General features: G+C 44.5%; 1 protein-coding gene across 3 annotated transcripts in view; it reads right to left on the bottom strand.

The window, feature by feature from the left end:
• Positions 1 to 19760, bottom strand: part of TMEM132C (transmembrane protein 132C) — a 292182-nt gene that overhangs the window by 251994 nt on the left and 20428 nt on the right. Inside the window, exons 1-2 of one of the 3 annotated variants that reach the window (XM_039505824.1) lie at positions 4170 to 4446; positions 4055 to 4082 (exon numbers count right to left, since the gene is read on the bottom strand). The exons of 1 other annotated variant lie outside the window; for it this stretch is intronic. In XM_039505824.1, the coding sequence (XP_039361758.1) occupies positions 4055 to 4082; positions 4170 to 4265 (124 nt within the window). In that variant the 5' untranslated portion in view covers positions 4266 to 4446. Of the gene's footprint in view, positions 1 to 4054; positions 4083 to 4169; positions 4447 to 19760 lie in introns of those variants that run through there. One more of the 3 variants, XM_039505828.1, reaches the window with a different exon arrangement.

The following is a 19760-nucleotide window of genomic DNA, read 5'->3' as shown; positions in this document are numbered from 1 at the left end:
AAAGAAAAGATTAAAACTGTGTTTCAAAATATAAATAACTGGTCTTACTACTGCAATATCCATCCTTAAAGAAGAAACAAGGGTATTCAGGATCTACACTTTCCTGGTAAGTTAGCAAATTGAGGCTAAACAAGAGCTCAGTTCTAGGACACGCTACGTTTCACTGAAAAGTAGCTATATTTGAGGACGGGATCCTAACAAAAGCCTACCATGGAGTCAACAAGACGACTGCAAGATTCATTACAAAGTCAGACATGGTGTTTGGCTTCTAACTGGACAGAAGGCTGTAGCATTAACACATGGTTCATTACAACAGAATTAGAGCCTGGTTATTCAGTACTGCCGAAATTAGGGACGGTATACATCAAACTGATTTTCCCATGAAAATACAGGGCCTCTAGTTCAGCCTTAGGGGAAAAAAAGATCACTAATTATGGTGCAGAACCTATTTACATGCACAGAATACAACTTCTGTTTGGCAATTCATTCAATTGTTTCTCACTGCAAAGGATTTCAAAGTTGTCTCCATCCAGAAGGGGACGATCTTTTTTTTCACCCCATGTCGCAGCAGCAATTTGATCCGAGTTAAGATATAAAAACGTCCATTACCACATGACAATGGTTTCAATATTTTCTCTTAGCATCTGTATATGATATTTTGTTAGTGAGATAAATTACTTTTTCACCTCATAAGTAACGACTGCTACACTGAGTTACTGTTGCGATTGAGACAGCTCAGCCTGATCAAAGATTTTAGGTCGTCGCGGTTTAATGACTAATTCCTCAACCCCACTAAATATGTGAGCTCAGACAATTAGTCTCTTTCTAAACAAAAGCAATGAAACTGCTTCAAGATGAAGAAATATTTGGGGCAAAGCAGGGCATCCTAACAAGCTGAAGGAAAAAAAAATAGGTATTTACTTGGGATAGACTGCAACATTCTACATCAGAAGCAGTACCTTACTCACCAAGTGGTTCCAGCGATATCAGTGGGTTCATTGTGAAAGGTACCATTCAGAATGAAGAAGGATATTTGCAGTCTGGCTTTTAGTGTTTAAGACTGCATTTTTTTTAAAAATTGTGGGGGAGGAGGGAAATCCTGCTGAAACTGGATTCATATGACAAGCAGCAGATTTACGGTTCTCTCCAGCTTCCAACATTATTCATTAGGGCTGATTGGAAAATTCCAAATGTAACATTTTTCAGAAAGGAAACGAAAATTTTAGTGAAATTTTCATGAACTTTGTCCCCCATCCCTTTTAAAAAAACAACAACAAAAAAAACAGCCCTGACATGAATACAGTCCCTCAGCTAATGTATGTCATGGCAACTCCCCTGATATCAGCAGAGCTATTCTGATTTATACCCGCTAAATATATAATTCACAACCTATTAATTATATTTGGTTTGTGGCATATGAACTATCCACAGCACTTTACAAGAGACAGAGTAAAACACAATCTTGTCCCAAAGAGTTTACAGTCTAAGGGCAAAGCTCCCCACTAAGTGACATGCAGGCTGGAGTGGGCCGTGACTGACCAAAAAACCAAAAGATTGGAAGATATGGATGCAAGATATGGGAGGGTGTGGAAAGACCACCAGTGCAGGATGTCTGCTTGAAAAGAATGGGATTTTAAGGAAGGATTTGACTGAACAGGGAGGAGGTGGCTGGTTTACAAAAAGTGGGAGATTGCTCCTGGCACAGAAGGCTTCATTGAAGGAAGCATAAAGTCACAATACATAAATCCAAACTCCACTAGATTCACCCAATCACAGTAATGAACTCCAGCCACAATACACGTTATACAGATTTATGTGAGCCCTGGAAAAAATAAAACATGATTGAATGCGCTCCTGAGATGAAATACGCCCCCTTGTGAAAAATACATCTCATGCTGATTGATGTTATCTGTCAATACCCGGATGGCTACTTATCTGGTTTACCTACTGACTAGTTGACCAATTCTCTCCTGAACACCTGCTAGCTGATCTGGCTGACTAAATTTATCCCCAAAAGCAGCTGGCTCATTTCTTAAATGGCTGAGTAGTTGTAGGGTTTCTCCCTTGTAGTCACTGGAGAGCTGACTCAGCTGGAGTGCTGGCTGACTCTCTTGAGACAATGGCCAAATTAATAGCTTTTTAGCCCTCGCTCCTCTGGCAATCTCTGTCCCTGAGCTTAAAAGCAGTCTCCCCATTCCTTATCCTTATTGACTATATGCCAGTGCAACATTAAACAAAAAATAACTTCCCTGACACTTTACAGTATAAAAACAGAAGTTCTGCCATAACTTATGCATGCCAAATACAATAGTCAGACAGAGGAGCTGTTCATCACTTTTATTATATTGTTATCAAAAGTACATAGAGCATTCCCAGAGGCAAGGTAGTGGGAGGAAAAGAAGAGAGAGGTCATGAGCACAATCTGAATGCACACTTGCAGCATAAAAAGCGATGAAATTATCTGCTTTAGTTTTTAGTTTCCCTGATTCAGACAGCATGGGAGGGTGAAGGGTTATGCTTTTAAGCAGAGGGAAAATGGGGGCTCCTTTAGCAGCTTTATCCACTTTGACTCTTACTACAGTGCGATCATTTTAGTTATTAAATTTTTAGTTAGGATAAACAGTAATTTGACGGTATGAGTTATTTCCTTATAAAAACAAGATGAGGAGAGAAGGTGACAGAAAGGAAAGATAAGGACTTACAACCTATACAGCCTCCATTCTGCTATAAGTTAGAGATTTCATACATATGGTTAGCATAAGAATTAGATCAATGAGGGATTTTTAAATCAGTTCATCCCATGTGGCTCATCTTTCCTCAAATAGCTCAGCAGTAAATCCAAGGGAGGCAGTGACTTTACACCATTTTACATGGCTGTCACTGGTATTTGGTTTTGCAATCATAGCTTGCCCCCATTTTGTTTCACCAAACTGCTGTGTGAAAGTATTTCATTGCAATTTTCCACTGGTATTTTCTCCCAGAGAGAGGAAAATTGTATTGCTCATATGTCTAGTGTTATATCCTCCCACTGAAAGTCATTTTAACAGTCGAGAAATTCCCCTTTCCCTGGAAGAGCCATTCTGACAGAGGTTTCTAAAGAAGCAGAAAGGTAAATACACAAGAGGTTCAGAAAGGTGGCCAGCAATTGGGCTTGTCACTTCTTCCAGGACACACAACAAATGAATGCCCACAAACCCCATTCAGCCAGAACCTTTACCCGGGTCCAATGCCCATTGAAGTCAATGGAAAGACTCTCATTGATGTCAGAGGTCACTGGATCAAGTAGCTCTTACTCATGGAAGCCCCCCTTTCTCAGTGAGTGACCCCACTGAAGTCCATGGGGACTATTCACTCTGTCAACAGATTATTGTTTAACAAATTATTTCTTAACTGGCCTAGATGGTCACTTGAGTATTTGCCATTTAAAATACATCTCTTTACCTTACTAACTCTTTACAGGAGCCTAATTTCTCCTAGCCTCACCTGCCAGAGATAATTTTCAGGGCTGGTGACATTACAGCATTAAAACACTTATTGGACAGTGACTCACCATCTTAATGTACATTTTTCCAAACACTGTCTTACAGAGCCAAATTGAATCCAGCCTCCTGACCAGCAGCACCAGTCACATTATCAGTCTCCTTCTCCCATCTCCAGGGGAGTAGCCAGCCCTCTGAGGAATGCTACCTTTCACTACCAACTCAGTCTTGGTATACTCATTATCAGCTGTCTGAGCATCACCATTTGCCAGCTCATTGGGCTTTCTACAGTGATTTCATTAAATATAAGCAAATATTGGGGAATATGGGAGAAAGCTAAAATTAAGTCCAAGTGTGATGGGGGGGGGGAGAGGGGGAGAAGAGAGGGAGAAAACTGAGTTTCATTTTTTTTTATGAGCAATGCTTTTCAATTTCATAAAAGATCAAAGGGGGCTTTATATGTCAATCTGAACCAGCAAGAAAGTAGAATGAAAAAGGCAGTCAGATCCATAGTTACTGTGAAGGAACAAGAACATAAATGAATTCTACAAAGAACTGAAAGTCACCAAGCTCACCTTTTGTGCAGTAGCTGGCTATAAAGACCTACAAAAAAAAGTGATAATTTTTTGAACTTATCAATTTGGTTTCTGGGATACCAGAGCCATCAAACCGTGAATGACAAGGGCCCACCTTTAAATTGCAAATTGTCAGCTGCAGTAAATCAGAGAAAATGCTGTGCCTTTCAAAGCTACTCTGAAATGTCTTCAGTTTTTCATAAGTAGACATCCTTCTTTACGTTCGACAATAAAACATGCTCCTTCATCTCCCATACATTAACATCATTGTTGTTGATCTACCATGGCTGGGTAAAGGATTTAATGAAGCCTCCTTCACTACAAGCAAGATGTTAGGTTTGTATCCTGTACTGGATATGAAGTTGCTAGATCAATTTTCCCTGCAAGTGACTTTTAAGAGTTCTCCTGCCCAAATATCTGTATAGTCAATACAGATATATCATGGTATATGCCAAACCAATGAGGACACAGCTTCTTAAATCCCATTGCATAATTAATGCAAAATGAAAGCACCTCCACACATTAATTAGCATGTATCCCTAATGAAGAAGAGCCATTGAACACAGTCTTCTTAAGGCCTTCAGTTCCCAGTAACTTCAGTGAGAGCTGGACACTCAGCACCTAACTGGACCCAACTTTAAAAACTTGAACACACACGTCTGTAGGGACTGAAAGAAGGTTTAGAGATAACTAGTTCAAAGATTGCTTTGGCTAATCCAACACAATTAGCATTGGGCATTTCATACAGCTGCCTCAGCCTTTTGAATCATCATGTGGAACAATCAAGAAGGAAGCAAAAAGCATCTGTTGACTGATCAAACAGTCTTCACTGATGATGACTGATACCTTGTCTGGGACATATCCTATATGCCAGCTGTATAATCCAGTTATGCTCAAGATGACTGGGTACCTTGACTAATACCTTCATGAAGCAGAAGTTTGAGGGAAAAAAAACAGGGAATGAAGACTTTTCTTAGAACTGCATCAAAGCATCCTCCTTGATGCATAAAGTTCTGAGAGAGAGGAGCTGAAGGTCAGGGGAATAACTAGAATCCACTTAGCGTAGACAAAAGCCATAGCTTAGCTATGCCTGGGAGTGTGAAAAGCATTTAATAATGAAATATTTCAAGGGAACAGAGTAAGACAAGGGAGTCCTACCATACTAAGTTCACACTCTGTAAGCCAACACTCTACACCAGGGACTGTAACAAGTAAATTCCAGACTGAGTGAACATTATATCACCTTCTCCTGGAGGTGGCAGACAGATGGGTGATGCAAAGCTGGCAAACTGCAGAGAAACCAGAGCAGCCAGGTACCAATGGTGCATCATCTCTCACTCTCTGCAATCATCCTGGCAATAATTTCTCCACCCTCTGCCCATTCTATCAGAAAGGTGCAATTGGCAAAGCAATAGAAACCGATGACAGAAGTTCAGGCAGAGACCAGGTAGGTAAGGTAATACCTTTGACTGGACCAACTTCTGGAACAGACAAGCTTTTGGGACATTCAGGCACTCAGATACCATGGTGATGGGCCTAATAGATGAAGCACCACAGGATGTCACTCTCATTCCACACTCTTTATTATACATTTCACACAAGGGCACAGACACAAGTCACTATACAGCAGCTGTAGCAACCCCCCAAAAGTATTTTAAAGATCATACAGGCCTTGCAACTCCTTGTAAGATGTGCAAGACAATTCTGCTCCAGAGGAGGCTCTGTGAGTGCAAGAAAGTTGCAAGTCCTCTACACATCCTCTCTCTTACTCTCCAAGGTGCAGAGGGACAATGGATGTGGCTAGCGAAAACATGGGGCTAGATTCTCATTCATAACTAAGGTCCCTTTAGACTGCCTTGGTAACGTGGAAGCCCTTCAAATGGATGTGAAAGGGGCATTACTGAACCTGAGAATCAGGCCCATGGGCTGCAGCTCAGTCCTCATCCTGTTAATAAGTTGCATAGCTATATGCTCCTCTCTTTGGCTTCTCCAGCAGGTATTACTTGGCAGCAGAGGTGTCAGTAATGGAGGATCAGGTTCCAGCTCATCACTGTCCCCTATGTGTGATGCTGTGCAACACCCCATGTCTACGCTGTGCGGTACCAACCCTGTGGGAGATGGAAGCATTTCAGAAAAGCTCCTTGGTAACACCTAGCATCAGGCCCAGAGGGAGGGCTTATAATTTTCATTATTTCATTTATTGTGACAGCCAGCTGAACACGCATCTTGTTTTTTTATCTACAGTGAAAGGTTCTGGTCCCTGTACCTTACAATTCTGGTCAGAAAGATTTAAGGGGGAGCAGGGATCCTCAACATCTCACTGTTGAGGCGGATAACGTTTTCCCTGCACTAACATACAGCACCTAGTTCAGCACCTTTCCTTGCATTTCCCCATCGCTGGTGCTGTTGTGGTAGAGGAAGACTCCTCTTCCTCTTACCTGCCCTCCTCCCCCCATCCCACCCCCATAGGATCACCTTTGGGATATCTGCATCCCTTACGCCTGTCAAGGGATTGTCTTCCTACTCTTCCCTCCGCCCCCTTCCCTTATGGTTCCACTGACTCTTGTTTCAGTCCCATGAGGTTCTTGCTCGCTCTTTCTATGAAAGAGTGAGAATGCCTTCTATGGCCTGAAGCCCACATTCATGACTGCAGCCTTACCCCTTGGGGGCGTGTGTGTGTGTGTGTGTGTGTAATTTTGATGTGGGGTCAGATAACTTCTGCTTTGTGCCTAGGGTGACCAGATGTCCTGATTTTATAGGGACATTCACAATTTTGGGGTCTTTTTCTTATATAGGCTCCTATTACCCCCCCCCCCCCGCCATCCTCTGTCCCAATTTTTCACATTTGCTGTCTGGTCACCCTACTTGTACCTCCTACCCCCACAGGGACACTCAGACAGGCAGCAGCGGGCAGAGACAGAGAAGAGGCAGCTGGCACATGCTAAAAGGAACAGATGCCACAAACACACACACACGCCCTGTGCTAAAATGATCTGTAAAATGATGCTAATACCTCTTCACTCCAAGGGGGCCTGGTGAAAATTCACTGACTAAATAGAGAGCTTTGAGAATAGAAAGTGCTAAGCGAGCCTTGCTAAATATTATTATTAGGAAGCCAGGGTAAAGCTGGTCTGGATGGGAAACCTATGGCTGCCAACCACCACCAGCTCCTTCTCTGTTCTGTCCTGCATGCTACACTGATGGGTGCAGTACAAGAATGTGGGATGGATCACCCCGGGGAGGCGTGGAGATGAACTGGCATGGAGCTGGCAGGACAGGAAGCAGGGCTCTGAATAGGAGACCCTCTGCTCACTCCTTCTGGCTCTCAGCAGCAGCGTTATACCAGGTACCATTCTCGTTTTAGTACCATGGTGCTGCCCATCCTCAGTCCGGGAAGCTACCAAGGTTACTCTAGGTGCATGGGACTATGAAGATCAGATTTTAATGGCACCCAGCGCAGGAGGTGGAGGAGGGGGCCAAGGGGAGAGGGAGGAGGCAGAAGCAAGCAAGAGGTAAATCTGTTGTGCAGGAGCAAAAGGAGCTGGAGTATTGAAGAATATGTTCACTCTCAGCCTCTTAAGAGTTAAAGCCGAGGACAGCTTTTCGTTACAGCCCCGAATTTGCCACGCTATCAGAATACTGGCACTGAATAGGAGATTATGTGGAATTCGCCCGTTTGGACCCACTCCTCCCCTTTCTACACATCGCCTTCCCCTCTTTCCACGTACCTGGCAAGATTCCCTAGATGCTCACCAAATGCTGGGAGGGAGAATACCAACTTTGTGTGATTTGAATGAGAGACCAGAGAGAGAGAGACAAAACACACAGAGAATCACTTTTTTATTCAAATGTGAAAATCCAAAAATATGCAGGGGCGTAAATAAGGGCAAAATAGAGCCTTAAATATTTAAGTCTTCTCTAAGGCTCTCACGCTAATCATTTAAGCCAACCCAAGATCTTTTAAAAAAAACAAAAAAACCTAAGGAATTATCCAAAGCCTTTTTGTTAAGCTAGTTCTAAGGATACAATCAGTTCCTCTCCTCTCCTGACATCATGCAAAGCGACTCAGGCAGCGGTTAATAAATCTAAGTCCCTGTGATGGATTTCATCTTCCATGGAAAAAAAGCCGGAGAGGAAACAAAAAAGAGGATCTGAGAGAAATCTATTCACTGATCAGAGGAATCAGAGGACTGAGGTCAGCTGGCAAGCCGCAGTCTGGCAAAGCATTATGGGCAGACTCCTGAAGACTGCTACTGGTCTTACTGCCGCCCATGCACAAAGCCTGCTCCTGTCTCGCAGCGACTTCAGCACAGTCTGAGTATTTGGGAGACCCTCCCGCATTTCAGTCAGCGTTGAAAAATTTGGATATCAAATACCCCCGCTACATTCAGGGGCTTTTGGAGGCAAAGCTTTGGTTGGTGCCATTAGAGAGTGAAGAGTGTGCTGTGAAGTCTGGATTTGGATTCCAGCATCGCCCAACTCAACATTTGGGGGTGGATGCTGGTCTTTGATTCTGGCCTATCTGCAAAGCCAATCAAGTAGCACCCATCGACACCAGCAGAGAAGTTGATCTATCATGTTCCAAAAACAAAAAAAAGACCTTTAAAAAAATTTAAAAATACACATAACCCATGCACACACATCAAAAAAAGACATTCATTTTTCCAACTCTCATCTCTCCAAAATGACTCTGAGTAATCCCAGATTTAAAAACAAAAAAGAGCTACCTCTCTTCGGATATATTTGAAATTTCAAGCAGAATGGTGGTGCTCTGTTGAACAGGAAGGAAGGGTCAAAACTGGGCTTCTAAATGACACTAGTTGTTGCCTTACAGTAGTGCTGGTAGGAGGGTCTGTATGAAGGGTTCACTTAAGGGGCATGGATTTGGACAGAGAAGAAACAATCAGAATACAAAGACTCCATTTGCAGAGGCAATGACAATATTGCCAACTTCAAGTATTCAAAAATCATGAGACTTCTTTTTAATCTCACAATTTTAAGACAAAGTCAGGATTCTTTTTCTTCGTCTTCGGTTTATAAACCTTTAGGTCGCACTCACTTCATGTTTTAAAGCTTGTCTTGGTAACCATGAGGGCTAGAAACTTCTCTGCCCTCCCCCCCTTTTTAAAATCAAGGCTGAGATACTTATGTAATATCTTGACATATCTCAAGAAAAACTTCCCAATGGTAAGAACTGTAGGGCAATGGAACAGCCTAGGAAGGTTGTGGAAGTTCCTTCACTGGAAGTTTTCAAAAGGAGGCTGGAGCCATCTGTCTTGGATGGTGTAGACACAATAAATCTTGCATCTTGGCAGGGGGTTAGACTAGATGACCCTTGTGGTTCCTTTTAACCCTATGATTCCTATGAATTTTCCTGCCATCTCATTGCCCATGCGTCACCAATCACTACATCAGGGAGCATGCCACATCACTGGATACAAGTTTAGTACCCTTTGTGGCTGCCCAGGAAGCATAAGACATTAGAATGTCTAAGTAACGCCAGGTCTACACTTCAAATTTAGGTCGACCTAGCTATGTCACTCACGGGTGTGAAAAATTCACACACACCCTGGGTGACATAGTTAAGTTGACCTGTCCCCCAGTCTAGACGCTGCTATATCCAGGAAAGAATTCTTCCGTCAACCTAGCTACTGCCTCTCAGACAGGTGGATCATCTACAGTGACAAAAAAACACAAAAACAAAAAACCCACCTTCCATTGCTGTAGAAAGCATCTTTACTACAGCATACAGCAGCAGCTGGAGCGCCCCAGCTGTGCTCTTCTAGCACCTGTGGGATAGGCATAGCCTAAGATACACCTCTCGGGAAGACGTTCTATCCAAAACACGTTCACTTACTTAGCATCCCAGCCCGAGCCATTCAGCAAAGCTAATCTCAAAAGAGGGACAAACCAATGCCTGTGAATCCTGAACGCAATGTCAGACTAAGAGCACAACAGAAAAAAATAAAAAAACCTGATTAGCAGCAGCAGCCACTGCCACACCATGCCTCTCAGGGACCGTGCACTCCCTTCTCCGATCGAAGGCCAGCTGGCAGCAGGAAATAGGGGCAGGATTTCCTGTAGGGTGACCAGACAGCAAGTGTGAAAAATCGGGACGGGGGTGGGACAGGTAATAGGAGCCTATATAAGAAAGACTCAAAAATCACGACTGTCCCTATAAAATCGGGACATCTGGTCACCCTAATTTCCTGTGAGCTACCCAGAGCTCGGAGAGTAGAGAAGGCAGCTTCTCCAGTTTGCTCATTCCTCTGCCCATCATGGCTCTGTTTCACTGCACAGCTGCTGATCTGTGGAGCACAGGCTCCAATCCACAAAGGTTAAACTAATTATTTATTCTTTGCATTGTGGTGGTGCTTAGTTTCTCCAGTCAGGGGTCCATAGCTCTAGTCACTGCCAGGGTCCCTGCCCCAAAGACCTTACAGTGTAAGCAACTTCTGAAGTTTCTGCAAGAGCCTTTTTGAGAGACCCTGCACTTCTCTGCCAGTGCTGATGATCTGCAACCAGAGTGACACTAGGGGAGAAAAAAAGATCTGATATGCTTTTAAAATCCATTTAATCTAATCTAGCACCACAAAACACAAAAATGCCTTGCTCATATAGCTATTGCATGGTGTCCCTACAGGGCAGACTTAAGGGTGTTTGGGTGCCCCACTTGTGCATTTTTATACCTTAACACGTTTGGATTTTTTTTAAGTTTCACCTTAACTCTGAATTTGAACCCTGCTTTGTAACGGGATAATTGCAACTTCCTTGCAGCACATTTTATCCTAAATTCGTTGATCAATACTCTCAACTTTAACTCCATTTTAACAGTTTTTGTCTTTGAACTTATTAGCAATAGAATATAAAGAAAATCTTTTGGACTGAGAGCTTGTCCATTAAGCCCCAGGCAAAATAAAGCAGCTGAGTTATTATAAGGAGAGTTAATACAAGAAAAAAAATTTACTTGGCCTGAATTGTAGATAGGTGTGCATTCTGGGCACCTCTATGGCACAGCATTCTTAGGGCCTGATTCTGACTCCAACTCAGTGGGAAGCTTTCCACCAACTTCAATGGGAGTTGGATCAGCCCTACAACAAGGGTCAAATATGCTCTCTGAGCTAGGAGTCTGCTTACTCCTTGCGCACCCAGAACCCAACTACAGGGAGTGCCTGCACAGTTAAGTTTGTGGGACAGGCCAGAGGTTGGCTGAAAGGAAGAGCAGGGCATGGGCAAAGCTGATGTGCTTTGCTACTGAAGTCACTGGGACATAAGCAAGTGCCTAAGTACTCTGATGAACTGTCTGGGACTTCAATTTTTTTTTAAAAAAATATATAAAATGTTCATTATTAAAAAAATGGAATATCAGACATGTGAACACACAATAATATTCTCCAAATAGCAGCCTAGTGGGTCTCGGCTCATTGCATTTCCCCCACCACCACTAGTAACAGCTTGGTCTTGCCTTTTAGACGATCACCAAGAAAAGAACCTGAGTTTGCGAGAGCTGTCAGACTTTTGAATGCATGTTAGGATCAAGGAGCAGCATCAATCAGCTCTGTGATAAGTTAAACCATCTACTAACCACGTAAACCAAACAGGATAAAAGGGTAGCAGGGCCCTATTCATCTGGGAAGCAAACATAGGCTGTCTTTGTGTAACATTACCCGATACCAAGGGAAACAGGAATTTTTTTTTTTAAAAAGCAAGGCCTTAAGATCTGATGTTTTCATGAATCAATAAAATGTAATCCTGCCACATGCTACCTTGTAACAGATGCTTTCTGTGTTATTAAAAATGATCAGACAGCTTTGAGGTCCACTTTAGTGGATTAATCTTTTAAAACTCCTGCCCGTCCCTTGACCTCTAGTTTTATTATTAGGACTAGGGTACGTTTAAAAAAAAAAAACCACCAAACACCTGACTGCTTCTGCTGATCATAAATAACTCAAAGTTATATCTTAGCTTGGACCAGCACTGGCTCCACAGTCACCCAGGAGCCATGGGGAAGCTAAGCTTGGCCTCTATGCTAAATACTAAGGATCTGATCCAAAGACCTTTGAAGTCAATACAAGTCTTTCCATCGACTTCACTCAGCTTTGGATCAGTCCTGTGTAAGGGACCCTCCTCCAAACACTTTAGACAGAATATTCTTGACTATGCCTGTTTGGACACATCACACATCAACGTAAACAAATTATAAACCACACGCTGCAGGTAAGCTCCATACCAAACCAGGATGAATATCCATGGAGATTTCTGTTTTGCACCATATATGGAGTGTGCATTTGTTATGCAGTGACTGTCATAGTGCAAGGCTAAGTTTTTGCATTTATAGATTTTGCCTCTAACTTTTTGCATGTGAAAAAAGATGCAAGGTGAAGTTAACCAATTAACACGGGGGGAAGAGGGAGGGGGGGAGCTTCAGCAGAGAGTTTAGTGGGTTATAGATTGTTGTAACAAGCTATAAGTATCTTTAGTGTCTAGCAAAAATTATGAACCCAGGCTCATCTTTTGAGGATATTGTGCAGAGTTGTTTTTTTTTTAGGATGAGGATGGAGAGGTCAGATATGGAGTGATCGCTTTGTGCAAAAAGTGTTCCACCACAAGTGATATGGTGGCTTTGTCTTTTACCATTTTTCTGTGAGAGTTCATTTGAGAGGGTAGTGATTGTCTTATTTCACCCACATAGTTGTTCCTGGGGCATTTAGTGCACTGGATGAGGTACACCACATGTCATGATAAGCCTGTGTAGGACCCATGGATCTTGAAAAGGTGTGTTGTGGAGGATGTGGATCATTGTAGCAGTGGAGCTATTGTACAGGTTTTGTATCTGTTTATTAGAAAGCATGCAGATTCCAAAAGAAATTCCAGTGGAGCGCTAGCAAGATACCCATCAATCACCTAAATCAAGAAGCCCTGAAAATAGGAAACATTATAATGAGTGGGATTTTATTTTTAATATTAAAAAAAAAAATCAATAAAATGAAGCCCAAAGACAAACAAAGAGGAGACAAGTATCAGAGGGGTAGCCGTGTTAGTCTGGATCTGTAAAAGCAGCAAAGAGTCCTGTGGCACCTTATAGACTAACAGACGTATTGGAGCATGAGCTTTCGTGGGTGAATACCCACTTCGTCGGATGCATCATGCATCCAACGAAGTGGGTATTCACCCACGAAAGCTCATGCTCCAATACGTCTGTTAGTCTATAAGGTGCCACAGGACTCTTTGCTGCTTTTAAAGAGGAGACAATAAGTGTTCTCACTTTCCTCTAAGCATTCAATTTGCTAACGCACATCAACCAAAATTCCTCTTAGTCATGCCTGACACAAGCTAGTCCTTTAGGCAAACATTCTCTCCACTCTATGTGCTATGGCTCCCGGCCAGTTTTCAGTTGACGTATGCAGCATTTTTCTACTTGTGTCTATGCTCAGTGAGGTCTCTCCAAAACCCTAGTCACAGACAGCATTTTTAGCCCTGTGTATGTTCCCAACTTTAGATACAAATAATGTCCAATTGGTAAAGTTCAGCCCCTGTAAATCAGGTCACCTGCAACAAATGTGACAGCCACAGATCTGGGTATAATCCAACACTTAAGCAAAAGGCAATCAGTGAGACATCAGGCTGTTCACCTTGGAATTAAGGCCTTGGTACAGACTGATGGTGAAACGAAAGTGAATTTCCTTATGACAAAGGCTATTGCACTCAGACAAAGAAAATACCTGTTTGAAAATCACCACAATCATTTCCAAACAAACAACTCAAGGGCTTTTCCAAAACAAACCACCCTCCTGATCAGAGGCCAGCCATCAACAGTTCTGCCACTGCAGAGGTTATTCAACAGTATTTGCTAAGCTCATCAGAGGCATGACCCTGCATTCCTTCTCAGGCAAAACTCCTGGGAAGTTCTGCCTGAGGACAGGATGCAGGATCATGCACAGGCTGATGGGACTCTAGAGTGGGCAAAGCTGGCACATGTGCTGGACCATTTCTGGATGAAGCTTCCTACTGTTCGGCTGCCTTCCTTTACTTGCCCACTTAGTCATCATCATTAAGGGCAGGATTGTGACCTGCCCTTACGCTTTTGTGCTATACAGAGGAATAAAGGAGATATGGCCCCTCCACATGGCTATCTTCACTGGGGGTCACAGCACCTTCCATGGAGCTTCTACTTCCTCCTCCCATGCAGGTGGGTGGGATTGAGCAGGCAGAGGTGGGAAACGGGTGGAGCCTTAGTTCCACATTGTGGCAGCCAGTGCAGCAGGGGAAGTCATCTGCTACAGCTATGGGTCGGGGCACCCCCTGCTGGAACAAGAGGAGGGAAGCAGGAGAGAAACAATTCCCTGACCCCTCCCATACCATTTGCTCCTGGGTCAGGGCAGCTACATGCTGCTCTACTCCTTACTCAGCGTAGGTCATTAAGTCCGCCTGCTCTAGGCCCATTCCTGAGTTTCTGATGCCCAAAACTCCCTGGGCATGTTTTCTCAGGCAGGAAGATCTCACTGAATACTTCTGCAACATTCCAATCTCTTTCCTATGCCCCAGGAGCAACAAGGCCTCCTTCTCTGGTGCAGGCTATGGCGTTTTTTTTCCTCCCAGCAACACAGCAGAAAGGCTGCTACACTGGAGGAAACCGTTAATTGCTCCCGAATATGTGATTAATTTCCAAGTGATTATTTTAAGATAGTCTTTCCGTTGCCTCAGCCCTGATTACATTTCTCTTGTCAATTAATTAAAACCATGCTAAGTGAAATACTAGTTTTTATTTGAAGTTTACGGGGGAAATCATGGGATACAATTAAATGTTACCAGACGTGATCTCAGCAGGGTTTCAATCATAATAGGTCCCTAATTCAATACAAAGCTGTAATTAAGAATGTAATTAACTTGTGGAATTCTACTGATGTCATACACCACAAGAGCACATAATAAGCTACACTCTTCTAGTTCAGAATCCTTATTAGACTGGACTGTTTTATGAGTAAGAGCACGAATTGGGTACATAAAAAATAATTTATTATGTGCACTTCACCAACAGAATAGTTACACTTTAAATCCAAGCAAAGCACTGAACAAGAGAAGCCAAATTTTGCCCAGCCAAGGGCAGCACTGACAACTTGTCAGCAGCCCAAGTCCACATCTAGTACGTAGAACATGGAGTAGACTGAACGACCCTCATCTCGAATACAGAGCTCCACTGCCACTAAATATTGTAGAGCCAGGTTATTGCCATGACTCCATGTTAAAGATGAAATAGCTACAACCTTCTCTGTTATTTAAATAGGGCGTAGCTCAAACTAGCGGTAAAAAATTACCACCATCCGGGGGTGGTAAGATGGTAGATCTCAGTCTGGTTTCTTGTAGACTGGTGCCCACATCACAAAAGCATGTCTGCTGCCTTAGTCGCGGTCTATCCGTTCGGACTGGGCTAACTAGGGTATGTCTACGCTGCAACTAGACACTTGCAGCTGACCCGTGCCAGCAGACTCAGGCTCGCGGGGTCTGGGTTGCGAGGCTGTTTCATTGCTGGGTAGACTTACAGGCAGCTGGCCTGTAACAGCCAACTCAGGCTCATGTGGCTCGGGCTGCGGGACTGTTTCTGTTGCTGTGAAGACTTCTGGGCTCAGGCTGGAGCCCAGATTCTAGCACCTTGTGTGGTGGGAGGTTCCCAGATCTCTGGCTCCACAGGGATGTGGTGTCGGACGCTTCCGGGATCGGCGTAGGGCCAGGGCAGGCAGGGAGCCTGCCTTAGCCCCGCTGCGCGCCACTGCCACCCCGGAGCCACTCAAGGTAAGCAGTGGCGGCGCCGGGCCGGACCCCACACCCCAAACCCCTCCTGCACCCTGCACCGCCTGCCACCCCCTGCATCCCAACCCCCCGCCCTGAGCCTCCTGCTGCACCCCAACCCTGAGCCCCCAATCCTCTGCCCTGAGCCCCCTGCCCCCCACCACACCTGTGCTCTGCACCCCCTGCCCTGAGCCCCCTCCCACACCCCGCACCACTCCTGAACCTCAACCCCTTGCCCCAAACCCCTTCCTGCACACCACACCCCCTCCCATACCCTGCACTTCCTCCTGCACCCCAAGCCCCCGCCCCAGCCCTACATTCATGGCCCTGCGTGCAATTTCCCCACCCAGATGTGGCCCTCAGCCCAAAAAGTTTGACCACACCTGACTTAGACTCATCCTACATTGGCCCCTCCAAGTCAATGCTGAGACACAGTGGCATGGTATTGTGGGAAACCCTGTACTGTAGTTTCCCATGTTGTATTGCTTCTCTCGATAAAATGAGGATTTCTGTTCCCACTGGGGAAAAAAAAATTAAAGGAAAAAAAGTCAAGGATATTTAGGCATAGACTAAAATAAATCAGTTAAGGAAACTAAAAGCGGCTCCAGAAAACAAAATTAAAATCAAAACCACAAATGTCCAGCTAACTCAACTGTGAATCACAATAATGACCCTACAAATTGCAACAGAATGAAGCCATGATTATATTTGTGATTTTAAAATATGTATATTTTACCTGCTTTAAGTTATTTTGGTTCTTTCCACCACAGTAGCTGCTATGGAGCAGATCTCGGCGGGGGAGAGAAGCAGCCTTGTTAACCCACTCAGAACACGGTGCAGAGATAAAAGCCACTATGATAAGCGAAGGAGATGAGACTCCCATATTGCGGTTTGCTTGCAATCCGTAAGAAAAGTAAACAGACGAAAACGTGATTGAACAAGACACTGAGAAGGGCTCTAAAAAGTGCTCAGGAATTCCATATTCATGGAATACGAGACCTTCAGAAAGGGCGCACTCTCACGCTCTCTCTCTAAGCACTTTGGCAAAGCAGGGTTTAGAGTAGTTAATGGAGTGTCTGATTACCCTGTTTCTGCTACTTGCTGGGAGAAATTACTACTGAATTTTTGGGGCTTTGATCATTTTCCGTGACAACCTTTCATTTTGTGGGCTGACTTTCTGGTTTCTGGAGGGGGCAGGAGACGACATTTACATCTCGAAATGAATCCCTGAGCACTTCTGCTCATCTGTTCCATAAACAACCAAAAAAAAAGAGACCATTTTCAGAACACTAAATCCACCAAGTTCAAAATTCGTAAATAAATTCCACCCCTCTCTCTGCCACTCCCAGTTCTGTTTGCTGAAGCATCTATACAGCAGGCTTGCCAGAGCTTGGACTACTTTTTAATTGTAGGAGGCCAAAATAGAAACAGAAGTATAAATGCAGATTTTAAAATATGATCAAATTAGATGCTTACAGTAGTTCTTGGTTTAAATTCTTATTGGGCTTCATCTCAGTCATACAGATCCCGGGAGAGGCACAGCGTCTGCTGCAAAGGGTGAGGGACTGTTGGCTTCAGCAGGTACTGCAGATTATCTATGTATACTTTTCAGGGCCCATGCATCATAGTATCTGAGCACCTCCCAAGTATTTATGGATTTATCTTCACAGCATCCGAGTGAGAGAGGAGCATTTGCCCCATGTTAGAGAAGGGGAAGTGTTTCACTGACTTGCTCAAGGTTACCCAGGAAACATGAAGCACAGCCATGAACTGAACCCTGAGCAGTCAAGTCTCATTCCATCACCTTAACCACAAGCCTGTCTTTCCTTCCACAGGCTCTGGCAGGGTCAGACCCTTACACTGCAGCAAGTCATCCATGCTGACACGAGCTCTGATTCCAATGGATGCCAAGTCCTCCTCCTCAGAATCAGTCCATGTACAGCTCCTCTTGCCTTTCTTACCAGGCAGCAAAGGTGTTAATAGGCAAAGATCTCCCACAATGCGTTAGTGCAGCGATGCTACAGGTAACTCAGAGCTGCCACACCTCAGCTGAAAGCTTCTGAAAATCATCCTGTGGAAAAGTCCCTAAATCACAAGTTTTATTGAAACGGCCTGGGATGGGGAAGTACTGATCCAGAAATGCAGCCACTGCTAATCTGCATAGTCCTTAGGGAACCACATACACAGGGCTTTCCTCCTCTCTGCATTGCATTCAAACAGACAAGTCAATGGGGCTAAATGCATTTGCAGGATCTTCTTTCCCCTGTTCCTACTGAAGAGGCTAAGCAGCAGTCAGCCTATAGAAACATCCACCACTCTGATGTGCTAGTGCTCCTGAGGCAGCTCTCTATCTTGCCCTACATGTGTCCACAAAGTTCTAACCCTCCCGCCTCCCCGCTGACCTCTTCCCTTTCCTTACCCACCCCCTCTTCGCCCTTTGCTTCCCTGTCAGCTGGTGCAGAGCACACACCAAACTGCCTTTCCAACACCTGCACCTTCACCACTCTCAAGTGTCATTGTAACAAAAAAGAGTCTTGGGTTCACCTGCCCATTGATATTTTTGTTCCACGTGCCTGTTACATCTTCAAAAAAAGTCACCTGAAAAGCTCTCTAGTGAGCATGAAGAAGATTAAGTTTTCCACACAACAAGCCATACCAAACGCTCTCTTCTTTTCACTCTCTGGCTGCCTGACAGACACTTTCACTTGTGATTCAAAATGGAACTGAATGAATGAATGAATGAATGGCTCTGCCCCCAGCGAGTACGGCAGGTAAGTAAAGGTCCTTTGAACCTCAAGAGGCCCTCTTTCGCCATCAGTTCCAAGCGGTATTGAAAGAGTTCAAGTTCAAATCTATCCCCAGGCTCCTGAACCTTTTCCTAGGGATTAATACCCTCTCTCCGCAGCTAAGAACTCTAGCATTCTATGACTCAATCTCAAAGGATATTAAAAACCAGCAGGCACTGTCTACAATGAGCCAGGAGATGCCTTAAAGGAAAACCAGGTTAAGTTTGACTTTTGCAAACACTCAAAATTTAGTAAGTGTCAGGCATAAGGTTGACTGGGCAACTTTAACTGAGCCCCCTTGGGCCTATGCATTAAGATGCAGTCTTGAATTACATGATCATATCCAATTTCCCGACCCCCCCACAGGACTCCTGCCTCATTCAGTGCACAGGATCACAGGCGCCAACTTTCCTTGGCACCGGTGGGTGCTCGTGCCCCCCCTCCAACTCCATCCCCTCCCTGCCCCTATTGGACCCCTCCCCAAATCCCTGCCCCAGCCCTGCCTCTTCCCCGAGCATGCTGCGAGCCTCCTCCTCCCCCTCCCTCACAGCACTTGCCGTGCGAAACAGCTGTTTTGCGGCGCAAGCGCTGGGAGGGAGGGGAGAGAAGCAGGACGCGACAGCGCGCTCAGGGGAGGAGGCGGAGGCGAGCTGGAGGGGGGGGCAGGAGCTGCCGGTGGGTGCAGAGCACCCACCCATTTTCCCCCGTGGGTGCTCCAGCCCCAGAGCACCCACGGAGTCGGCACCTGTGCACAGGAGGACCAGCACTCACTGAATGGTTAGCTACCCTATATTCCATTTTATCCTTATCATTCAATGTGTGGCCCCGGACCTTATTTACTACACACCCTCCAAACACTGCTCTGAATACAAAATTAGTTCATCCTGGGCATTTCCAGGGTGCTCACTGTGCTAGCGAGTGCTTCACAAATAACCCTGAATTTATTTTCACAACATCTGTGTGGGGTAAAATGGTGTTAATAACCCTGTTACAGACTGAGAACTAAGGCACAAAGAGACGGCACAAAAGTCTCAGAAGTGTGCGCTAGTTTTGGTTGCCTAATTTGAGATCCCAGCTTATATACTTCTCAATTAAAGATTTTTTTTTTTTTAACAATGGCAAACCAATGTATT

Source organism: Mauremys reevesii, linkage group 18 (assembly GCF_016161935.1).
Source record: "Mauremys reevesii isolate NIE-2019 linkage group 18, ASM1616193v1, whole genome shotgun sequence".
NCBI classification, from domain to species: domain Eukaryota; kingdom Metazoa; phylum Chordata; order Testudines; family Geoemydidae; genus Mauremys; species Mauremys reevesii.
Note: the sequence above shows the minus strand (reverse complement) of the source record. Positions and strands in the feature narration are given on the sequence as shown.